Below are 26,085 nucleotides of genomic sequence, written 5' to 3' on the forward strand. Positions count from 1 at the left end.
ACTCTGGCTCATGTAAGCAAATAAGGAATTTATTGGAAGGCTATTGAGAAATGGATAGGACTACATCCACTGTCCCTGCTTCTTTATAAATCCTGCTTTAGGTCTTAAATTCCAAGTTCAGACATCCATTTGACTAGCTTTAGGTCAGTCATAGGCCCCAAAATTCCAAAGACAATGACTGTCTTAAGTCCAGAAAAGAGGGGTTGTATGTATACATATGACTGATTCACTTTGCTGTACAGTAGAAACTAACACAACATTGTAAAGTAACTATACTCCAGTAAAAATTTTTTTTAAAAAGAAAGACCTGCCTTTTCAGTTTTCTGGGAGATGGGTTCCTGGCTCCCATCAAGGCTCATACATACATAGGAAGAGTCCTCAAACTTGGGGAAGGAACTTGAATTCTAAGTAGCCAAGTAAACAATACTTATCTCCTCTCTCCTTCTCTCTCTCAAACTTACATTCTGATGGTCACCAAGTGACTTCTTTCAAATGACTCCTAATTCTTAGAAATCTCCACTGCTGTCCTGATAATTCCAGTTAGCCTTCTCTCAACTCACAAATTTTGATTATGTTATTTTTGTGGGAGTAGCATTCATTATATTCTTAGTAAATGTCAGGCATTATGCTAAGGACTTGACCTACATTGTTTCATTTCATCTTCCTAGCAACTTTCAGAGCTGTATGTTACTCAATTCAGTTCAGTTCAGTCACTCAGTCATGTCCAGCTCTTTGCAACCCCATGAATCGCAGCACACCAGGCCTCCCTGTCCATCACCATCTCCTGGAGTTCACTCAGACTCACGTCCATCGAGTCAGTGATGCCATCCAGCCATCTCATCCTGTCGTCCCCTTCTCCTCCTGCCCCCAGTCCCTCCCAGCATCAGAGTCTTTTCCAACGAGTCAACTCTTTGCATGAGGTGGCCAAAGTACTGGAGTTTCAGCTTTAGCATCATTCCTTCCAAAGAACACCCAGGGCTGATCTCCTTCAGAATGGACTGGTTGGATCTCCTTGCTCCAACACCACAGTTCAAAAGCATCAATTCTTCGGTGCTCAGCTTTCTTCATAGTCCAACTCTCACATCCATACATGATCACTGGAAAAACCATAGCCTTGACTAAACGGACCTTTGTTGGCAAAGTAATGTCTCTGCTTTTCAATATGCTATCTAGGTTGGTCGTAACTTTTCTTCCAAGGAGTAAGCGTCTTAATTTCATGGCTGCAGTCACCATCTGCAATGATTTTGGAGCCCAAAAAGATAAAGTCTGATACTGTTTCCACTGTTTTCCTATCTATTTCCCATGAAGTGATGGGACCAGATGCCATGATCTTTGTTTTCTGAATGTTGAGCTTTAAGCCAACTTTTTCACTCTCCTCTTTCACTTTCATCAAGAGGCTTTTTAGTTCCTCTTCACTTTCTGCCATACTGCCCTCTTTTAGAGAAGAGGATACTGAGACAGAGAAGTTAAATAACTTTGCTAGGCTCACACAGCTAATTAGTGATGGAATCAAGATACAGATAGGCATTTTGACTTTGGACACTATACTCTGCTTAATTCCCATGTTAACTTCTGTTAACATGCCGCTGCTCTGCTCAAAAGCTTCAGCAATCTTAATTTCTTTACTGCACAAAGTATAAATCCTCTCTCTAGGTTTCAAGACTTTCTGTAATCTGGCCTTTGCAGTGTGACCAAATTTATTTCTAAGTCTCTCTTAATAATCAAATACTCTGAGGTTCTGTCCTACTCAAGCTATCTTCCAAGGCTTTATCTTATTCCCAGTGTCTTCATGCTGCTGCTAAGTTGCTTCAGTCATGTCCAACTCTGTGTGACCCCATAGACGGCAGCCCACCAGGCTCCCCTGTCCCTGGGATTCCCCAGGCAAGAACACTGGAGTGGGTTGCCATTTCCTTCTCCAGTGCATGAAAGTGAAAAGTGAAAGTGAAGTCGCTCAGTCGTGTCCGACTCTTAGTGACCCTATGGACTGCAGCCTACCATGCTCCTCCACCCATGACATAATGAAGAGCAATTTGCATTAGTTAGATAGGAGTCTTGATTATTGAGTTCTTGGTCCCTTCATATATCTGTTTAGTATAGAACCCCCAAATGAGCTAGTAATGGTTCTAAATAGCCACTAAAATGGTATCAGGATATATTTGTACTTACTTTTTTTTTTTAAGGTCAGTCCTTCAGTATAAATTAGGGAAATTCCAAGCTTTTACATAGGATTTTTATAATTACTAAGATTTTTGTTATTTGGAGATAACATTTTTTAAGATACATGTTTCAGATTTTAAAATCTTAACGTCTTTAAGAATTACATTTGATATTAACAAAAGAATTTTTAGTTACTAATTCATATGCCTCTGATACTGCTTAGTGAACTGGATCTAAAAGGAATGTAAAATATCATGTATGAAATGAGATGCCAGTCCAGGTTCGATGCACGATACTGGATGCTTGGGGCTAGTGCACTGGGATGACCCAGAGGGATGGTATGGGGAGGAAGGAGGGAGGAGGGTTCAGGATGGGGAACACATGTATACCTGTGGTGGATTCATTTTGATATTTGGCAAAACTAATACAGTTATGTAAAGTTTAAAAATAAAATAAAATTAAAAAAAATAAATAAAATAAAATTAAAAAAAATAAATAAAATAAAATTAAAAATAAATAAATAAAAAGGAATAACTCAAAATTCAAATTAGGACAGGTAAGTAGCAGGGGCTTTTTATTTGAGGAAGAAAGAAGTTTTTAAGGTCAAGTTTAGAGTGATGATTCAAGTATACTATTACATAAAATATTTGTATCAGTAAAGCCTTATTTTGGCTAAAAATCACAAAGATTATTCAAATTCAAAAATATTTTTCAACAGCTGCTATATACAACAGAGTCTATTACATGACATTTGAGAATGCTACAATGGAAAAAGACTCAGTATTTATCTCAAATAACTTAAAACTTTTATAAGGTAAATAAAAATAGTAACACTAATTTAAGAAAAATATATGCATACACACAGCCCTGGTGTCTCAGCAGTAAAGAGTCTGCCTGCCTGCAGTGTAGGAGACTCGGTAGAAGCTATGGGTTCAGTTTCTGGGTCTGGAAGATCCCCTAGAGAAGGAAATGACAACCCACTGCAGTATTCTTGCCTGGAAAATCCCATGGACAGAGGAGCTTGGCAGGCTGCAGTGCATAGGGTTGCAAAAGAACCAGACACAATGTATCAACTAAACAACAACAAAAATATGGATACACACATGTATTAAAGACTTTCAAGGTTTCTTGCCATATGTATAATGGCAAAACTATTCCTAATTTTAGGAGACATCAATAGCCATCAGTGCTCTGATGACCTAGTTGTAACAAATATTTCAGAATAAATGCTTGTCTTGATTGTAGTGCTATAAGAATAGCACTGATTGCATGTTGTATTAGAGGCTTAGAAGAGAGAAGTAAAGTAGATACTAATTGAACTCTTCATAACTGAGGGTTTTCCTCTGTTTCTTTGCATTGATCACTGAGGAAGACTTACTTATATCTCCTTGCTATTCTTTGGAACTCTGCATTCAAATGGGTATATCTTTCCCTTTATCTGCCCTTTTTTTTTTCAGTTTGCAAATTTTTAATTAATTAATTTATTTATTTATTTTTACTTTACAATATTTTTTTGGTTTTGCCATACATCAACATGCATCTGCCATGGGTATACATGTGTTCCCCATCCTGAACCCCCCTCCCACCTCCCTCCCCATACCATCCCTCTGGGTCATCCCAGTGCACCAGCCCCAAGCTTCCTGTATCCTGCATAGAACCTGGACTGGTGATTCGTTTCTTATATGATATTATACATGTTTTAATGCCATTGTCCCAAATCATCCCCCCACTCCCTCTCCCACAGAATCCAAAAGACTGTTCTATACATCTGTGTCTCTTTTGCTGTCTTGCATATAGGGTTGTCGTTAACCATCTTTCTAAATTCCATATATATGCATTAGTATACTATATTGGTGTTTTTCTTTCTGGCTTACTTCACTCTGTATAATAGGCTCCAGTTTCATCGACCTCATTAGAACTGATTCAAATGTATTCTTTTTAATGGCTGAGTAATACTCCATTGTGTATATGTACCACAGCTTTCTTATCCATTCATCTGCTGATGGACATCTAGGTTGCTTCCATGTCCTGGCTATTATAAACAGTGCTGCGATGAACATTGGGGTACAGCCACTATGGAGAACAGTGTGGAGATTCCTTAAAAATCTGGAAATAGAACTGCCATCAGATCAGATCAGATCAGATCAGTCGCTCAGTCGTGTCCAACTCTTTGCGACTCCATGAATCGCAGCACGCCAGGCCTCCCTGTCCATCACCAACTCCCGGAGTTCACTCAGACTCATGTCCATCGAGTCAGTGATGCCATCCAGCCATCTCATCCTCTGTGATCCCCTTCTCCTCTTGCCCCCAATCCCTCCCAGCATCAGAGTCTTTTCCAATGAGTCAACTCTTCGCATGAGGTGGCCAAAGTACTGCAGTTTCCGCTTTAGCATCATTTCCTTCCAAAGAACACCCAGGACTGATCTCCTTCAGAATAGACTGGTTGGATCTCCTTGCAGTCCAAGGGACTCTCAAGAGTCTTCTCCAACACCATAGTTCAAAAGCATCAATTCATCAATCACTCAGCCTTCTTCACAGTCCAACTCTCACATCCATACATGACCACTGGAAAAACCATAGCCTTGAATAGATGGACCTTTGTTGGCAAAGTAATGTCTCTGCTTTTGAATATGCTATCTAGGTTGGTCATAACTTTCCTTCCAAGGAGTAAGCGTCTTTTAATTTCATGGCTGCAGTCACCATCTGTAGTGATTTTGGAGCCCAGAAAAAGAAAGTCTGACACTGTTTCCACTCTTTCCCCATCTATTTCCCATGAAGTGATGGGACCAGATGCCATGATCTTAGTTTTCTGAATGTTGAGCTTTAAGCCAACTTTTTCACTCTCCTCTTTCACTTTCATCAAGAGGCTTTTTAGTTCCTCTTCACTTTCTGCCATAAGGGTGGTGTCATCTGTATATCTGAGGTTATTGATATTTCTCCCAGCAATCTTGATTCCAGCTTGTGTTTCTTCCAGTCCAGCATTTCTCATGATGTACTCTGCATGTAAGTTAAATAAACAGGGTGACAATATACAGCCTTGACGTACTCCTTTTCCTATTTGGAACCAGTCTGTTGTTCCATGTCCAGTTCTAACTGTTGCTTCCTGACCTGCATACAAATTTCTCAAGAGGCAGATCAGGTGGTCTGGTATTCCCATCTCTTTCAGAATTGTCCAGTTTATTGTGATCCACACAGTCAAAGGCTTTGGCATAGTCAATAAAGCAGAAATAGATGCTTTTCTGGAACTCTCTTGCTTTTTCTATGATCCAGCGGATGTTGGCAATTTGATCTCTGGTTCCCTGCCTTTTCTAAGGGCATACACACTGAGGAAACCAGAATTGAAAGAGACACATGTACCCCAGTGTTTGTTTATCTGCTTTTTGATTCACTTCTTTTCACAGCTATTTGTAAGGCTTCCTCAGACAGCCATTTTGCTTTTTTGCATTTCTTTTTCTTGGGGATGGTCTTGATTCCTATCTCCTGTACAATGTCACAAACCTCTGTCCATAGCTCATCAAGCACTCTGTCTATCAGATCTAGTCCCTTAAATCTATTTCTCACTTCCACTGTATAGTCATAAGGGATTTGATTTAGGTCATACCTGAATGGTCTAGTGGTTTTCTCCACTTTCTTTAATTTCAGTCTGAATTTGGCAATAAGGAGTTCATGATCTGAGCCACAGTCAGCTCCCGGTCTTGTTTTTGCTGACTGTATAGAGTTTCTCCATCTTTGGCTGCAAAGAATATAATCAGTCTTATTTTGGTGTCGACCATCTGGTGATATCCATGTGTAGAGTCTTCCCTTGTGTTGTTGGAAGAGGGTGTTTGCTATGACCAGTGCGTTCTCTTGGCAGAAGTCTCATTCTGTACTCCAAGGCCAAATTTGATGGTTACTCCAGGTGTTTCTTGACCTCCTACTTTTGCATTCCAGTTCCCTATAATGAAAAGGACATCTTTTTTGGGTGTCAGTTCTAGAAGGTCTTGTAGGTCTTCATAGAACTGTTCAACTTCAGCTTCTTCAGTGTTACTGGTTAGGGCATAGACTTGGATTACCGTGATATTGAATGGTTTGCCTTGGAAACAAACAGAGATTATTCTGTCGTTTTTGAGATTGCATCCAAGTACTGCATTTCGGACTCTTTTGTTGACTATGATGGCTACTCCATTTCTTCTAAGGGATTCCTGCCCACAGTAGTAGATATAATGGTCATCTGAGTTAAATTCACCCATTCCAGTCCATCTTAGTTCGCTGATTCCTAGAATGTTGATGTTCATTCTTGCCATCTCCTGTTTGACCACTTCCAGTTTGCCTTGATTCATGGCCCTAACATTCCAGGTTCCTATGCAATATTGCTCTTTATAGCATCGGGCCTTGCTTACATTACCAGTCACATCCACAGCTGGGTGTTGTTTTTGCTTTGGCTCCATCCCTTCATTCTTTCTGGAGTTATTTCTCCACTGATCTCCAATAGCATATTGGGCACCTACCGAGCTGGGGAGTTCATCTTTTAGTGTCCTATCTTTTTGCCTTTTCATACTGTTCATGGGGTTCTCAAAGCAAGAATACTGAAGTGGTTTGCCATTCCCTTCTCCAGTGGACCACATTCTGTCAGACCTCTCCACCATGAGCCGCCCGTCTTTGGTGGCCCCATGGGCATGGCTTAGTTTCATTGAGTTAGACAAGGCTTTGGTCTGTCTGATCAGATTGGCCTGTTGTCTGTGATTGTGGTTTCAGTCTGCTCTCTGATGCCCTCTCTCAGTGCCTACCATCTTACTTGGGTTTCTCCTACCTTGGACGTGGGGTAGGTCCTCTCGGCCGCCGCCAAGAATGGGAAAGACTAGAAATCTCTTCAAGAAAATTAGAAACACCAAGGGAACATTTCATGTAAAGATGGGCACAATAAAGGACAGAAATGGTAGGGACCTAACAGAAGCAGAAGATATTAAGAAGAGGTGGCAAGAATACACAGAAGAACTATACAAAAAAGGTCTTCACAACCCAGATAATCATGATGGTATGATCACTCACCTAGAGCCAGACATCCTGGAATGTGAAGTCAACTGGGCCTTAGGAAGCATCACTGTGAACAAAGCTAGTGGAGGTGATGGAATTCCAGTTGAGCCATTTCAAATCCTGAAAGATGATGCTGTGAAAGTGCTGCACTCAATATGCCAGCAAATTTGGAAAACTCAGCAGGGGCAATAGGACTGGAAAAGGTCAGTTTTCATTCCAGTCCCAAAGAAAGGCAGTGCCAAAGAATGCTCAAACTACCGCACAATTGCACTCATCTCACACGCTAGTAAAGTGATGCTTAAAATTCTCCAAGCCAGGCTTCAGCAATACGTGAACTGTGAATTTCCAGATGTTCAAACTGGTTTTAGAAAAGGCAGAGGAACCAGTGATCAAATTGCCAACATCCGCTGGATCATAGAAAAAGCAAGAGAGTTCCAGAAAAACATCTATTTCTGCTTTATTGACTCTGCCAAAGCCTTTGATTGTGTGGATCACAATAAACTGTGGAAAATTCTGAAAGAGATGGGAATACCAGACCACCTAACCTGTGTCTTGAGAAACCTGTATGCAGATCAGGAAGCAACAGTTAGAACTGGACATGGAACAACAGACTGGTTCCAAATAGGAAAAGGAGTACTCAAGGCTGTATATTGTCACCCTGCTTATTTAACTTATATGCAAAGTACATTGTGAGAAACGCTGGGCTGGAAGAAGCACAAGCTGGAATCAAGATTGCTGGAGAAATATCAATAACCTCAGATATACAGATGACACCACCCTTATGGCAGAAAGTGAAGAGGAACTAAAAAGCCTCTTGATGAAAGTAAAAGAGGAGAGTGAAAAAGTTGGCTTAAAGCTCAACATTCAGAAAACTAAGATCATGTCATCTGGTCCCATCACTTCATGGGAAATAGATGGGGAAACAGTGGAAACAGTATCTGACTTTCTTTTTCTGGGCTCCAAAATCACTGCAGATGGTGACTGCAGCCATGAAATTAAAAGACGCTTGCTCCTTAGAATAAAAGTTATGACCAACCTAGACAGCATATTAAAAAGCAGAGACATTACTTTGTCAACAAAGGTCTGTCTAGTCAAAGCTAGGGTTTTTTCATTGATCATGTATGGATGTGAGAGTTGGACTAGAAAGAAAGCTGAGTGCCAAAGAATTGATGCTTTTGAACTGTGGTGTTGGAAAAGACTCTTAAGAGTCACTTGGACTGCAAAGAGATCCAACCTGTCCATCCTAAAGGAGATCAGTCTTGGTGTTCATTGGAAGGAGTGATGTTGAAGCTGAAACTCCAGTAGTTGGCCACCTGATGCACAGAGCTGACTCATTGGAAAAGACCCTGATGCTGGCAAAGATTGAGGGCAGGAGGAGAAGGGGATGACAGAGGATGAGATGGTTGGATGGCATCACCAACTCAATGGACATGGGTTTGGGTGGACTCCAGGAGTTCGTGATAGACAGGGAGGCCTAGTGTGCTGCGGTTCATGGGGTCGCAAAGAGTCAGACACGACTAAGCGACTGAACTGAACTGAACTAAACTACTGAGAATTGGCTCTTTGTTTAGAGGAGTAGGTCTTTTTTTTTTTTAACCTTAACTCCCCTGTTCTTACCTCATAAAGAAAATAGAAGAGTTCTTTGGATCTTGTAATTCTTGATAACATGTAGACACCATCATTCCCCAAACTTTCCACGCTTAGGATTTTCAAAGCATTGTATCCACTCTTCAGCTCTTGTCCTTCCCTGGTTTCAGTGAAGTGTGTATCCCCCCTCCTTCTATGAAAGACAGCCTCTCACCTGAGCCCTGATACTGCCCTTTCATGTTTTCTCAGGAACTCTCACTGTTACGTAGGAGCCCTTCATCTCGTGTATTTTCAACTTCCTTCCCCACGGCTAGATCCTTCCCATTATTGACTCAGGTTTATCCACTTTTAACAACAAAACAAAACTTCCCTCAGCCCACCAAATAATTCTTATCTCTCTCCACCTTTTTGTAGCCAGACTTCTTAGAGGAATGATTGATGCTCATTTTCTCCATTTCCTCACCTCGTAGTCCTGTCTCAACTGCTCAAACAAAGGACTCTCCCTAAAGTCATGAATGACCTCCATGTAGCTAAATTCAGTCATACTTTTCAGTCTTCATCTTACTTGATCCTCTTTTTTACTTTGGCTTCCATCGTGCTAAACTACCCTGCTTGCTTCCCTTCTGGCTGTTGCTTCTCAGCCCTCTTTGACAGACAGTCCTTTCCCACTTGACCTTCTAGTACCAGAGTCTGGTGTAAGCACTAGAGAGTAGAAGGAGATGAGGGCAGGGATACAGGCAAGGTTGAGATTATGCAGGTGCTTATTGGAACATATTAGAAATAGTATTGTCAGTGCTAATCCTATACTTTTATATGTCTAAGTTCATAAAATACTCAATGATGGTGAGCTTTTTATTTGCATAACTTCTTTCTGTTACTATTAAGGAGCAACAAGCATCGAAAAGTATGATCTTCGTACAAATATGTGGACTCCTGTAGCAACTATGAACGGGCGGAGGCTGCAGTTCGGCGTTGCAGTGTTAGATGACAAACTGTACGTGGTTGGAGGAAGAGATGGACTGAAGACTTTGAATACTGTAGAATGCTACAACCCTAAAACAAAAACTTGGAGTGTGATGCCTCCTATGTCTACACATAGGCATGGCCTTGGTGAGATAACTGCAGATTTGTTCATACTTTCATGTATAGGCCTGTATGGCATTTTCATAGTCTTTACCTGGCAAAAGATCAGTGTCGCAGCTGCTGAGCCAACAGCAGTCACCAGCATTGCCTCATGCTCCCTGTTATCTGAGAAGCAGAAGCAGAGAAAACAAGCATCTATATGTGCAGCCAGCACAAGTGAAAACATGAATATTTAAGAATTATGGTGTAGCACGACGGACTGACAAGCTGCCATTTGACATGTGTGTTCTATGTTGACATTTAATGTTATCTAATTGAAATGCTTATTTAAAGATCTTTAGCATTATTTTTTTTTCATGTATATTCCTTTGTTTTTAAGCAGAAATGAATAAGATGCAGAAAAATTTTGAGGTAGCACAGAGAATGTCATGATAGAGACTCTTCATTCTTTAATTCAGTAATTCACTGAGCAAATATTGATTAGCATGTGCTGTGTGCCATGCTGTCTGTTCTGTAGATATATAAAGATGAGGAAGACACTGTCTTTATCTTCAAGAAACTGATGACTCATTCTGAAATGGACAGAAGAGAATTTAGGGATCTTGTATCAGATGACTTCTCTTTTCTCATAGAAAAAAATGGAAAGAATTGTTTGCTGAGAGTGAAGAGGTGGATATATTATAAAATTAGATGGGGCTTGAAATGTATGCATATCACCCAGATTTTGCTATATAACAAACCACTCCAAAATGTAGAAGCTTAAACCAAGGATTATTTATTTAGCTCATGAATCTGTGCATCAGCTGGGCAGTTCTTCTGGTCTGGGCTGACTTAGAAGATTTCCGCTTTTTCTCATGGGTTTTCTCATGAATCTGGATTAGGCAGGCAGGCTAGTTGGTTGTTGATCTAGAATGGCCTCACTCACATGTATAGTGGTACACCGGCTATCAGCCTAGGCAGCAGAGGCAATTGGGCCATATGCCTCTAGTCATTCAGGCTAGCCCAGTATTATTCTCATGGTGGGAGTCACAGGGTTTCAAAATCAGCAAGAGAAGGTAAGTCCCAATGCACAAACATTTTTCAAGCTGCTTCTTGCCTCATGTTTGGTAGTATCCCATTGGCTAAAATAAGTCATGTGGGCAAGCCCTGATTCAAAAGGTAGTAAAATAGACACCACTTCTTGATGGGAGGACCTACAGAATCCCATTGCAAATAGACATGTCTTCTGGGAGAGGGAGAATTTGTTACCATATTGTCAATTTATCAGAGTTTTGGAAAAGGCTTAAAATAGTTGCAATAAAGAATTTGATAGGTTATTATAAAAGATGAATGAGTTATAGTGAAGAGATAGTTGAGTTTAGATAAGATGGCTTTATACTATACCCAGTTTATTAATACTGAGTACCAGAGTAGAGATTGCCCAAAATGCCAATGAAAATTATCTAGGAATGAAGCGTGGTATGGTAATGGGGACAGCAAAAGATCAGAGAGACAAGGGATTCTTCTAGTTGCAATTAGCTTTCAATGAAAGATGATCTTAAGTTTCAAGTTAGATAAGGAAGTAAAACCAGAGAGTTGGGCTAAGGTACTGAGAGAGGAGCTTAAAATTAACTACATGAAATTCAGCAAACAAAACAAATAGTAGTCTTGAATCCATAAAATCAACTATTCAGTTCAGTTCAGTTGCTCAGTCATGTCCGACTCTTTGCGACCCCATAAATTGCAGCACGCCAGGCCTCCCTGTCCATCACCAACTCCCGGAGTTCACCCAAACTCATGTCCATCGAGTTGGTGATGCCATCTAGCCATCTCATCCTCTGTTATCCCCTTCTCCTCCTGCCCCCAATCCCTCCCTGCATCAGAGTCTTTTCCAATGAGTCAACTCTTCACATGAGGTGGCCAAAGTATTGGAGTTTCAGCTTTAGCATCAGTCTTTCCAAAGAACACCCAGGACTGATCTCCTTTAGAATGGACTGGTTGGATCTCCTTGCAGTCCAAGGGACTCTCAAGAGTCTTCTCCAACACCACAGTTCAAAAGCAGCAATTCTTCGGTGCTCAGCTTTCTTCACAGTCCAACTTTCACATCCATACATGACCACTGGAAAAACCATAGCCTTGACTAGACGGACCTTGTTGGTAACTATTACATAGGCACAAAGTGGGAAGATATATCTTAAAAGCAGCCTGAACGAGGCTTTTAAATTTGTGTTGAGCATAAAATCCAGGGTCAAAAGTATGATTCAGCTGCAAACGTTCCTCTATTATGGGGAAAAGAAAGTCAATTCTAACTTAATGTAATTTCTTATAGTACATAGAATGGGAATGGCCATTATCTACCTATGTCTTATACAGATGAGACTGTGCATGGGATACTATCATTAGTTCTAGGTACCATACAAAAGAGTTTATTGAACTGTAGCAAGTTCAAAGGAGAATGACCATATCATTCAAAGTGTTTTCTTTAAGCCTTTATTTCCATTTTATGTTGTTCAGAACAGCGTTGTTCTTACTAATTTACCTTATAATAAGCGTTATAAACATTATTTAAAATAATGTTTGAACTTACAGAAGAAATCTTTACTTAAGTAAATTTTAAATTTAAATTACTTAATTACACTCACACACATGTAAAAATATAAAATTGTCTATGTTTTATGTATATTTGGAGATAGATAGGTAATCTCCTATATCTAGTACTGGTAGGACACAAATGAGTAGGATGGTATGTTGATTTGGTTCCTGCATGGACGGTGACTATTTATGTCATCTGGCTATGATTTCACAAAAATAGATGTCTTTGTATCACAATATTTGTATTTTGGCCTTCAGGTGGTATGTATTTATATCTTACCTGACTATGGCCATGTCATACTCCTGCTGCTGTTGCTAAGTCACTTCCCAAAACCCTCCACTGGCTTTCCATCTCATTTAGAGTAGAATCCAAAGTCCTTACAATTGTCCTGACCACTACATGATCTGAGTCCACCCTGCCCCTCATCCACTACTCTCTCCCCCTTACTCACCAACTGGCCTCCTAGCTGTATATACCACAGACACACTGTGCCTCAGGGCCTTTGTATATACTAGTCCTTTTGTCTCACCTTCGCTTCTCCTAGATACCTTCAAGCCTGGTTTCCTTACTTCATTCACATTTCTGTTCAAACATCAGTCTATCCGAGAGGTCTCCCTGATCCTCTCTACCCTTTTCCTTTATTTCCAAGTAAAATATTAGATTCATCAGGGCAGAGCCCTTATCTGTTATGCTCCATTAAGTACCTGGCCCGTGGTAGAAGCTCAGTAGCTGTTGAATAAATGAACATATGAATCTGACTTGGTTCTCTTGTGATGAATCAGACCAATATATTGTGGTATCAAGTCTAATGAGCAAAATCTCATAATTTGAATTAAAGGAAGAAAGGAATAAAATTGCTGTTTTCAAATATATTGTAAATCCAAATTGTTGAAAAATGTTCTAAATATGGCAAAATTGCGCATATTGTATGCTTTTTAAATAACTTTCCCCTGTTGGGCCTCAAAATGCTGCCTCTAAAACTTTTAAGACCAGAATTACAGTGCTGTTTCTCCCCCTTACCCACCCACCTATCTATCAAGAAGAGCTGTGTCCCTCATAACCAATGTCTTTGTCATAAATTTTTATCATCAATTTTTGCTCAGTTAAATTTGCTTCTTAAAGGTTCATTTTACTTACATTTCAATGAAAGGTTTTTCAGTTTGCTTCTTTCCTATCTCCTTGTAGGCGTGGCTGTACTGGAAGGTCCTATGTATGCAGTAGGAGGACATGATGGCTGGAGCTATCTGAATACAGTGGAAAGATGGGACCCTCAGGCTCGCCAGTGGAACTTTGTTGCTACCATGTCCACTCCCAGGAGCACAGTTGGTGTGGCTGTACTAAGTGGAAAGTAAGGATATATTTAAAGTTCCACTTAAATGTATCAAGCTATAGCATGTCCAACTTAAAAGATACATAGAAATCATGAGAGAAATACTTTGAATGATGTAAACAAACTTTTTAGTCTCTTTTTTATAATAGTTCTAAAAATAAATAGCTCAACATTAAGTTAGGGTTTTATTTTAATGTACAGATATTATAAATTTCTAGTTATTTTAAGTAAATTTTATATAAATATTCAATATAGTAAAAATCTGGTGGTTTATGTAACTGAAAAGTTTTTTTTTTTTAATTATATAGTCTCACTCGTATTTCTCTAATTCCTTCCATCTCTTCTACTGATTTTTCCTTACTTAAATATGTGTGTGTTTTAGTCGCACAGTTGTGTCTGACTCTTTGCAACCTCATGGACTGTAGACTGTCAGGCTCCTCTGTCCATGGGATTTTCCAGGCAGGGATATTGGAATGGGTTGCCATTTCCTTCTCTGGGGGATCTTCCCAACCCAGGGACTGAACCCAGATCTCCTGCATTAGCAGATGGAGTCTTTACCAGTGAGCTGTGGGGGAAGCCTTTCCTTACTTAACACTTCTTTCTTATCTTGATAAACTGCTGAATACTAGAATACATTTAGAAAGACATGTTTCCTTGTTTCTTGTCTGCTCTAAATAAACATATTTGGATAGAGCCACCACTAATAGCTCTTGGTTACTCAAAGACTAAAACATATAGTATCTTTTCCAGGCCTTTCTTCCATAAAATGAAGACCTATATGGTTATTAAATAAAAGTTGTTTGTTACATAACTTTACTCATTTAAAATGCTTTATCATCATCTCCAGAAAGAGAAAAGAATAAAGGTTAAAATACAGAAACTTAAAATTATTTGTAAGATTGTTACTGATTATTAAAAGATTTAGATTTTATAGATGATAAAGTACAGGCAGATAGAGATTAAATAACTCGTCCAAAGTCACAGCTAGTAAGTGATAAGTGGTAGAACCAGGATTCAAACTCAGAGAGTCTGGCTCCAGAGTCCATTCTCTTAATGAGTGTACTATACCACTTTTCACAAGGAAGACCGAGGAATTCACTGTGAAGAGTGTACAGTACCTGAAATCCTATTAAACTGTGCATGTGTATATGTGTTTTTAGTTATTGACATTTCTAGTTGTTGATTCCTTCTAACATTCTGTGATCTGTATTTATATAATTACTCTAACAAGTATTAGTTTAAGATGAGGACAGTTTACTGTTAAGGCAGTAACATCAAAAAAAAGTTTTTAACATAAAATTTTAACAGGTTGAAGTTTCAAATAAATTTCAAATTCCATGCTATTAATATATTTTAAGTTTAAAACAATATACTGCTGCAACTATATTTTACTGTTTAAGATATGTTATCTTATTATTTAAGAACCAGTTTGAAACCTGGGTTTGATCCCTGGTCAGAAAGATCCCCTGGAGAAGGGAATGGCTACCTACTCCAGTATTCTTGCCTGGAGAATTCCATGGGCAGAGGAGCCTGGCAGGCTACAGTCTGTGGAGTCACAAAGAGTCAGACATTACTGAGCAACTAACACTTCACTTTAGTGGCACAGGTATTACAAATAATGAATTAAAATTATGAAATATTTCTTTTAAATATGTATATCTACCCAAATATAAATACTTAAGAGTTTTAATGGGTAGAAATTTGATATAGTTCAAATCCTATTCTTTTAAGAATTAAAAGATAGCTGAATATTAACTAAGGCATCCATACATTCAAAATGTGTAAGCTTTTGTACATGCAGTAAGCTGAATTTATTATTTTACAAAAAACTGATAGAAAAATATCTACAAAGAGTTTCCCAGGTGAATAGTAAGTCTAAGAAGATTTTGTGCTGAATAAAAAACATTTATATGTCCAAATACTTAAAATATTTTACATATTTTAAGATCAGAGTAAAAATATTTTTAATTAGGGCTTCCCTGGTGGCTCAGTGGTAAAGAATTCACCTACCTGCCAATGCTGGAGACTTGGGTTCTATCCCTGGGCTGGGAAAATCCCACATGCCATAAGGCAACTAAGCCCGTGTGCCACAACTAGTGAGGCTATGCTCTAGGGCCTGTGAGCGATAACTCCTGAGCCCACACCCTAGAGCTGTGCTCTGCAACAAGAGCAGCCACCACAGTTAGCAGTACTCATACCACAACTAGAGAGTAACCCCTGCTCACTGCAATTAGAGAAAAGCTCACACACCAATGAAGACCTAGCACAACCAAAACTGAATAAATAAAATTATTTTTTTAATAATATTTTTATTAGTGCAGTAGTAATAATATAATTAATAATCTTAGTGCAGTGTATTGACTGATAATGAATTTCTATTGGTTTATTAGGCAACATTTAGAACATTAACATACCAATGAATATAAATATGATATTTTAATGTCCTAAACATTGTCTAGTAGATGAGTATATTTGAATCGATAGTTCTGTTCTCATATTTCACTATTACAAATACATCCCAGATGACTGTTGACTGTACAACTGCTCATTAATGTAACTGTTGTCCTGCTTCTCCTTCTTACTGAGTGACCACATGCAAGTTTCTTAATCTCCATGAATCCCAGTTTCTTTACCTGTGAAACAAGGATACAAATAGTTTGTCATAGGATCACTGTAATGATTAAATTAATACATGTAGAGTGCCTCACCTGTGGTAGTGCTCAGAGGTTAGTTTCTTTTATCACCAAGTCCTATCTTAGCTATTTAAGAAATGTCATGGTATATTTATATATCATCTTTTATCTGTTTTAAGACACACTTTAACATCTCTAAAATTGTGATGTACTCTACAATCAGTGGTAACTTGTCAGTTAGATGGCAGCTGTGAAAAAGTTGTCTTTGCTCACATGAGTTTATGTTTTCTTTTTTATGTATGTACAGAATGATATGTGATATATACAAATATATGATATATACATGTGCCATTTAATAGGTAGCACATCTTCGTTCTTAATGGCACATAGATTGACAGTATTCCTTATAACTGATGACACCCTGAATTCAATGAAATACCATAAGAATAACCTCTTTCTTTGTTCTATGCATAATAATAGGACTGTCTCTTATTTCCCATTCAATTTGTTCTTTTTATAGACTTTATGCAGTTGGTGGTCGTGATGGAAGTTCCTGTCTCAAGTCAGTAGAATGTTTTGATCCTCATACTAATAAGTGGACACTCTGTGCACAAATGTCAAAAAGGAGAGGGGGAGTAGGAGTCACTACCTGGAACGGATTGCTGTATGCCATCGGGGGACACGACGCACCTGCATCCAACTTGACTTCCAGGCTGTCGGACTGTGTGGAGAGGTATCTCCTGTGAAAGAAAGCTAGGAATGAATCAACAAACCTAAGCCTCTGACACTCCCACACAAATTAATAACTCTTGTTTTTGGTTTGTTTTTATTTTTTTAAATTTTAATTGGAGGCTAATTACTTTACAATATTGTGGTGGTTCTCTTGCCTGGAAAATCCCATGGATGGAGGAGCCTGGTAGGCTACAGTCCATGGGGTCGCTAAGAGTCGGACACAACTGAGTGACTTCACTTTCACTTTTCACTTTCATGCATTGGAGAAGGAAATGGCAACCCACTCCAGTGTTCTTTCCTGGAGAATCCCAGGGACGGGGGAGCCTGGTGGGCTGCCGTCTATGAGGTCGCACAGAGTCGGACACGACTGAAGCGACTTAGCAGCAGCAGCAGCATTGTGGTGGTTTTTGCCATACATTCACATGAATCAGCCATGGGTGTACATGTGTTCCTGATCCTGACCCTCCCTCCCACCTCCCTCCCCGTCCCATCCCCCCGGCTCATCCCAGTGCACCCTGAGCACCCTGCCTCATGCATCGAACCTGGACTGGCAATCTATTTCACATATGATAATATACATGTTTCAGTGCTATTCTCTCAAATCATCCCACCCTCGCCTTCTCCAACTTGAGCACCCACAAACAAGGCAGTTCATTATGAGCTCTGTAAATACTGGGTGGTTTGCTCAGGCCATCTCTTGATCTGTCTCCAGCAACCCCCTCAGAGTCTTCCCTCAGTGTTACCTTAGAATTGATTACATAATTCATTAATTGAATCCTTTGACAAACATTTACTGTGTACCTATTTTGTACTGGATATTGTACCTAATAAGAAAAGGAGTCTGATGAATTTTACAGAGAATGAATTAGGAGCTGGAAGCAAATAAGCAAAAAGGAAAGGGACATTTCTGACATGTTTTGATATAAAATGAAGTAGTATGAAATAGTAAAAGAAAATAAAGGGCTAGTAAGACTTAAAACTTGAACAAGTTATCCATGTTCAAAACTCATATATGGGTCTAGGTAAAGAGCCTGACATCAACACAAGCTCTGGACAGTGGTTCAGCCCCCCCCCCCCCCATCTTCTGTGTGATCCAGAGAATTGAAGGGATTTAGGAAGTAGATTTTGGAGAAGGCAATGGCAAGCCACTCTAGTACTCTTGCCTAGAAAATCTCATGGACGGAGGAACTTGGTAGGCTGCAGTCCATGGGGTCACTACTAGTCGGACACAACTGAGCGACTTCACTTTCACTCTTCAGTTTCATGCATTGGAGAGGAAATGGCAACCCACTCCAGTGTTCTTGCCTGGAGAATCCCAGGGACGGCAGAGCCTTTTGGGCTGCCGTCTATGGGGTTGCACAGAGTCGGACACGACTGACGCGACTTAGCAGCAGCAGCAGCAGCAGCAGCAGGAAGTAAATTGAGTAGGAGTGTGTATGAACACATCAGAAAGGTATATGTTTCAAAACTGGAAGGCAGCTACTGTCACTGGAGAACACAGAACGACAGAAGTGGCAGGAAAGTAGTAGGGGGAGGTCGGGGCAGATCTTGTAGAGTCTTGAAGCCCTGTTAAGGATCTTGGATTTTAAAGAGCAATGAAAAGTTAACAAATATGTGTATGTGTGTGAATTATTTAATAAATTATAAATGACTAAAAGAAGGATAAAAAATGAAGGTTTGTAGATGACAGTGAGTGCTTTCTATAAAATAATAAGCAGAGTTGGTGTTTTTTGAGAAAGCAAGATAGTTAACACCTATGTTTCACCTGTGTCAGGAAGAAAATAATTCAGACTTTGCCTGCTGCATGTTAAAATCCAGGAAAGATATATGGAAGTGTTTAAACACTTTGTCCCATAAATTACAGGCCCACTATAGGACCGCACCCAGTGAAAAGCTGTTCATTAATACAAGAAGCATATATAAGTCATTTGGAAGCAATATAAGTCATCTTAGCATGGTGTATCTGCTCTTAGACAATTTGGGAGCAGTTCTAGTTAACATACTTCATGAAAAGGACAAGAAACTCTAAAAATGAGCAGTTAACAGTGATTGAGGGGAATTCCCTGGTTGTCCAGTGGTTAGGACTCCAAGCTTCCATTGTGAGGGGTATAGGTTTCGATCCCAGCACCACCACCACCACCCCCAAAAAAAAACATAAAAAGCAAAAAAAAGCTGCAGTTGAGGCTGTTAGTCATCTTACATAGAGCACCCATCTTATGCAGAGCTTCATGAATTGATTTCTTCAGATTTGCAGTAGGCAATCTAAAACCCTAAAGCAGTTTTAAACATTCACATGAGCTCTTTTGGACTAGTTTAAATGTTACACATCTGTAAAATAATTCTGTTGTAATTTAGAAGTTTTCAGGAAAATACTGATTTTTTTCTCTAAAATGTGTTCATTATGTAATAGATAATAAGACATAAAATAGGATTAAAGGACAGAAGGATTTTATGTAAAGTGTTGTGAGAATAATGTCAGCTCCATTTCTAAAATTTCCTTTCAGATATGATCCTAAAACAGATATGTGGACTGCAGTGGCTTCTATGAGCATCAGCAGAGATGCTGTGGGGGTCTGTTTACTTGGTGATAAATTATATGCTGTTGGAGGGTATGATGGACAGACTTATCTTAATACAGTGGAGGCTTATGATCCCCAGACAAATGAGTGGACCCAGGTATGGCATTTCATGTTTCATTATTACACTTACTGTATTTTTGTTAAAAACAATTCTTTTGGTAAAACAGACCCTAATTATGTCCAGTATTAAAATACATAGCATAAGCAAGATAAAGTCATCTCTTAATTAAATATAAGAAAACAGAGGGAGTGTTTAATTTTATAGTATAGTTAAAATTCAAAATTACCTTTAAAGTGTGAGTTAATACTCAGAGAAATTATTAATTGTAAGAAAACATTATTAATGTAAGAAAACATTAAATAAATGTCACTAAAGTGGAAATACGCAGGCTATCTTGAGGAAGTGGGGCTGGTTATAAGACTCCATGATTGAGAAGAGTAGGAATTCTTGGAGAGGAAGGTTGGAGTCAGGATGGAGGTCTGTAATGGTTAGCCTAAAGAGTTTGATAGTGAGAATCCAGTGGAGACTTTTAACTGAGAGAGCAATGCAGTAATAGAAAATCCACATGTCAGAAGCTGGGGCCAAGGTAAATTGGGTTGGGGCAGGGTAAGTGAAGGCTGGGTGAAAGGACATTTAGAAGGTTGCTTCATTTATACGGAGAAGGCAATGGCACCCAACTCCAGTACTCTTGCCTGGAAAATCCCATGGACGGAGGAGCCTGGTAGGCTGAAGTCCATGAGGTCGCTAAGAGTCGGATACGACTGAGCGACTTCACTTTCACTTTTCACTTTCATGCATTGGAGAAGGAAATGGCAACCCACTCCAGTGTTCTTGCCTGGAGAATCCCAGGGACGGGGGAGCCTGGCGGGCTGCCGTCTATGGGGTCGCACAGAGTCAGGCACGACTGAAGCGACTTAGCAGCAGCAGCAGGTTGTCTAGAGAGGTGCAGCTTCTGGAGAAAACAGCAAAAGAATGATCAGAGAGTATCTTAGTAGATAATGAAATAGAGCATTAAAATAAAGGAGAGAAGATTTCAATAACATAAAAGAATGAAGAAGATTTGTCATTCATGAAGTTGTCAGGACCTTTGAGAATGTGATAGAAGCAGAAGCCACCAGAAGATTAAAAGGAAATGTGGAAGCTAGAGCGGCATACAATTTTAAAATAATGATAATGATAGAAAGTTAACACTTAATACATTTTATGTACCTGGCTCTGTTCTAAGCACTTCACATTAAAGAATCTTCCCAACAACTCTATGAGGTAAGTACTATTATCTCCTCACTGTATTGGATGAGGTGTCTAAATAGCTGACTCAGTGTCACACAGCAGGTAAATGGTGGAGTTAAATTTTGAGCCTAGAATCTTTTTCACAATTAAAGATGAAGACAGGAGAGTTGACAGAAAGCAAAGTTGAAGGCATTTTTCTGAAAAGAAGGACAGAAAACAGAATTGAGGGCAAAGGCAGGAGGAAAGTTTTTATCCTCAGACTGGAGGAAAGGTTTTATCCTCCAAAACTGGAGGGGAAGATGAGAATATGAGGATTGAAAGATAGAAAGTATTTTCAGGTGAAGAGAATGGTAGGTAAAGAGACTTAGATTGTATAACCTTGATCTTATTTCTTAAATAAGTGAGATCACTTGGTGAAGGGGAGAAGGCATAATTTGAGGACTTGAGTTAGAGCTACAGAATTTCATAAGAAACTACCATCAGCCTCCTACCATGGCAGAAGAAGTTGTGAATGATAATTGAGGAACCCAAGAAGAGAGAGAAGACTCTCTTTTCCTGAAATGTATTTCATTTAAGCCCTTAGGCCAGTTATAAGGAAATCTATTTCAAACTTGCTATTACAGATAATTAATACTTTATGCTGAATCACTCTGTATCAGAATTCATAATCTGTGACCATACAGCCCTTTGCTTTATATGCCATCTCCATTACTTTTTAAAAATTTTTTATTGAAGAACAATTAGTATACAATATTATATAAGTTACAAGTGTACAATATAGTGATTAACAATTTAAAGATGACTGTATTCCTTGTGTTGTACAGTGTGTCTTTGTGGCTTATTTTATACATGTGTTTGCTCAGTCGTGTCTGACTCTGTTATCCCATGGATTGTAGACTGCCAGATTCCTCTGTCCATGGAATTTTCCAGGCAAAAGTACTGGAGTGGGTTGCCATTTCCTCTTCCAGGGGATCCCACCCAGGGATCAGTCAAACCCACTTCTCTTGGGTCTTCTGCATTGGCAGGCAGAATCTTTACCACTGTGCCACCTGGGAAGCCCGTTTTATACGCAGTTGTTTGTAACTCTTAATTCTCTACCTCTGTTTTGCTCCTCCACTCTCTCCAGTGGTAACCACTAGTTCTCTAGATCCATGAGTCTGTTTTGTTGTTGTTGTTGTTGTTGTTGTATTCACTAGTTTGTTGCATTATTTAGATTCCACATATAAGTGATTTTAAAGCTCCCAAATGTGAACTTATAACCATAGTATCTGAAAAATAAATGTTTTCCATTCGATGGTCCTACAAATGGACAGGAGGACATTTATTTGCATAGGAAATGAAATATGATTATGAAGTCTTAAGCTACCACTCACCCCACTACCAGCATTGACCCAAAACAGGTGACCACATTGCGTTTAGTAAATTTTCAAAGCTAAACTTTCTAGCTGGTTATCATGACAACATCGACTGTTCACAGGGTAGAGACAGTGTCTTGAGTGTTTTGAGAAAAACTACTAATTACAGACATTGTGATTTAAATGACTTGGAGGTTACTTCTAGAATACTATAAGTAAATATGGTTTTAAAATAGGTTATTTAATCAAAAAGATGTAACGGTGATGAAAACAACTGATTCAGGTGGAGAACAACCGTGAATTCACTCACGTTGAAGTCAGGTGTATCCTTAATTGGTCAGGAGAGGAGAGTCAAAATGACTAGAAGGTCATTTTGATATCGTACAGGTGGCACAGTGGTAAAGAATCTGCCTGCCAAGCAGGAGACCTGGGTTACCATCCCCAGATTGGGAAGATCTCCTGGAGAAGGGAATTGCAACCCATTTAACTGTTCCTCCCAGGATAATCCTAAAGACAGAGGAACCTGGCAGGCTATGATGTTACAAAGAGACATGACTGAGAAACTAACCCCCACCACCATTTGACAAAAACACTTTACGACATATCCGTACATGCATAGGTACAAAACAAAACCCTTTCCAAATGCTTAATGTTTTAATTCTGTTAGCTCAAATGCATAGATTCTTACTGGGCTCAAAGTAGTCTTTCTTTTAAAACTATTCTTGTCTACACTTATCTCCACTATGAATTACTCCAGTGTCTAGAGTACTTTTGGGGGAAAAAAAAAAAGACAATAAGTGAAATATTTAAGAATTGTTGCTTATTCATAAGATTATACTTTCTCCCAAGTGGCTCATATTTCTGTCTCACTGTTCTCACGGGTGTAGAGTTTATTCACCAGGTTTGTTTTCACTCCCAAGAAGCTGGGTGGATGATATGTGTTATTTATTCACTCTGCTAACAAGTAGTAGAATGAGTTTAGACTTTTCAGCCATGCTGAGAAGGTCATCAATAACTGTGAAGTCAGTGGTTCCTCCAGAGTAAGCAGATCCCAGGCAGCAGTGTATTTTGTGTACTCTCTGAGACAGCAAAGTCACTGCAGCTCTGGATAATACTTGGTATTTTCTCCATGTTGGTCACAAAGTTACTCTAAGTGTTCAACCTTGTCTCACATCCATATTGTACATAATTTTGGCCAAAATAGTGTTTCACATAGAACAGTTCCTGATCTGTCTTTAAAAGTCATCTTTAAAGAGAAGTGAATGCTACATTGTGTTATATACTCAAAACGATTTAGTCCGTGAAGCTTTGGCATCAGGAAAGAGGATCTCGTTTAAGAAAAGAGCCAGCAGAAGAGCTCGGACAGTAGGGTTTGGGCAGCAGCTCTTTGGCAACCACTGTGAGCAAACTGTTTCAATATTTCATTGACTGTTGTAGTATTATCAACATTTTTACCCACAATCCCAACACAAGTCTTTTTGGTTTTTTGTTTGTTTTTTTAGGTTGCTCCACTGTGCCTTGGAAGAGCTGGAGCTTGCGTTGTGACTGTGAAACTATAACTTAGTGCTTGTTTTTCTAAATGAAGATATCTTCTTCCTTTATGAATTTAGTATAATTATTCTGCTATCAATGGATATGTTTTTAGTAAATTTGCAACGCCACATTCCTGGGCACAAAGTGCCTGATCTCTAAATGAAGATGTTAAAACACGGAAGGAAAGAACAGAAGAACCAGGATTAAAAACTTTCACTTCTTAGGAGATTAAAACTGTGTCTGGTGGATTGTGAATGTATGTTCCTGATATATAGAATATGACGACAAATGCACTGCTCCTAACACAACCCAGGGTTAATTGGGAATTTCATTTCTTTTAATAATCAAAAACATTTTACTGAATACTATTATCCAGATTTCTTTTATTATAGTGCAGATACATCTGATAAAACTTCTAATGTATTGCTTTGTAACTTTACCATACATGAGTTGTAGTAATTTTTATTCATTTGTTTGCTTAACCACAACCACTATTTTAATGATATACTAAAGACTATGCATTTAGTTTTTTTCAGGAATAGCTGAATTTTCTGTGCTTTGGTTGTAGAGTTTTATTTCTAAAGTTTCTAAGTGAATCAATTTAATGAACATTAAAGAGAACAATGACCAAATAAAAGCTTGTTTTGATCTTTGGGATCTATTTAAATATTCATTCCATCTAGATTCATCAAGAACTCTATATTATGATATTCTTCCTTTGGAACTGAAACAAGGTGTTTTACATTAAATTCAAGATATGCACATTTTGTGGAGAAAATAAATGCTATATACCCTCTAAGGTTCTTTCACCTAAGTAGCATTTAATTATATGGATTTGTTTTCTTTTCTATTATTAAAAATGTTTTGATTTTGTCTTTTTGTATCAAAGAACTGTTTGGATATTCCTATGTTCTCAAGTCTGTGTTTGCCTCTCCTGCCTTGTTTCTTATCTTTTGCCAGAACTAGTAATCCTTTGTGCGTCTTTGTAATCAGTTTGGAGGGGATGGGCTTACTGAATGTTTGGCAAATGAGTTTAAAGTATTTATTACCCCAAATTTTGTACATTTGTAAACTCTTAATTACACATGTGAATGTTAATACTGTCAGTGAATTATTTATTGTTTGCACAAGTGCACTGGGCAGTATTTTACGGTAAATTCTTTAGGGTATAAGTCATTAACATATCTTAATATAAAAAGAGTATAAACTAAATTCTCACCTTTTAAAAGTTCATATTGTGGTTAATGTGTTTTTACATTCTGTATCAGTGTAGCCTTTATTTTGGTTGCTTCCTTTAAAAATTGAGCTTTTTTTTTTTTTGAGCTGATTTTGAATACTCATGAAATTTTTCTACCTTTGAAGTCAACAAACTTAGGACTTTTATTCTCAAAGAAAATTCCATGGGCATTTTACTGGTGTGGGTACTAAGAAAATAGCAGTGATCATGACAAATATATTATTATTTCATATATTCATTGTAGTGTGTATATGAATTCAGATATTTTCCTCACAAGATGGGGTCAGCTGTAGAGTATATTTATTTAGGGTAAGAGAGAGAAGAGGAAAAAGGTATAAGAAACAAAACAAAAATTTCAGAAGTAGAAATGTGTTAGTACATCATCCCTTCATGTGGAGGCTTAGGCCTGGATTTGAAAGGAAAGTGCTTATCCTTTTGTTTACTTCTCATCTCCATTCATCATTCACTGTCTCCTTCCCTGTGTCTGCAGTGGAGTCAGACTCACCTTAAAGGTAAGGAACTGATTCTTGTCCCTGAGGATCTTCCTTTCTTTTATGGGATTCATTAGAACAGTTACTTTGATTTTCTGTCCCCCTGGAGGGTCTTTCTAATGGAGTTTTGTAGTCAATAGGACCTGCTGTCCTGGATACAAATGAAGAAAACTGATTTCTTTTCTAGTGACAGAGCATTTGCCAAAACATTTATTCTTCTCTTAGACTGGGATCTTGTAAATCTAGAGGAAAATATGGCCCTTCCTTGTGTGCATCATCCAAGACTGCTGTCTTAACTTTTACTATTAGCTTCTCCATTATCCCAATGAACATCTCATCCAGCTGCTCTTAATTTTAGCCCCAGTTAATGACCACCTTATGAAAATTAAGAATATCTGTGAACTATTGAATACTTATGAATTAGGATCCAAGCTTTTTGCATGCGTTAATGTACTTAATTGTTCTCCTTTTATTATTCTCCTTACTCAGATGAGGAAACTGGAGCATGGAGAGTTTAACCCCAAGATTATATATAGCAAGTTAGTGGCAGAG

General features: G+C 38.7%; 1 protein-coding gene across 1 annotated transcript in view; it reads left to right on the forward strand.

Annotated features, from left to right (window-relative positions):
• KLHL5 (kelch like family member 5) overlaps positions 1-24,453 on the forward strand; it is a 92,613-nt gene extending 68,160 nt beyond the window's left edge. Inside the window, 5 exon segments of the mRNA XM_070372271.1 lie at positions 9,643-9,867; positions 13,598-13,760; positions 16,896-17,108; positions 19,612-19,783; positions 23,775-24,453. Coding sequence (XP_070228372.1) covers positions 9,643-9,867; positions 13,598-13,760; positions 16,896-17,108; positions 19,612-19,783; positions 23,775-23,831 — 830 coding nt within the window. The 3' untranslated portion in view covers positions 23,832-24,453.
• Positions 24,454-26,085: the final 1,632 nt, after the last annotated feature.

This window comes from Bos mutus, chromosome 6 (assembly GCF_027580195.1).
Source record: "Bos mutus isolate GX-2022 chromosome 6, NWIPB_WYAK_1.1, whole genome shotgun sequence".
In the NCBI taxonomy this organism is placed as follows: domain Eukaryota; kingdom Metazoa; phylum Chordata; class Mammalia; order Artiodactyla; family Bovidae; genus Bos; species Bos mutus.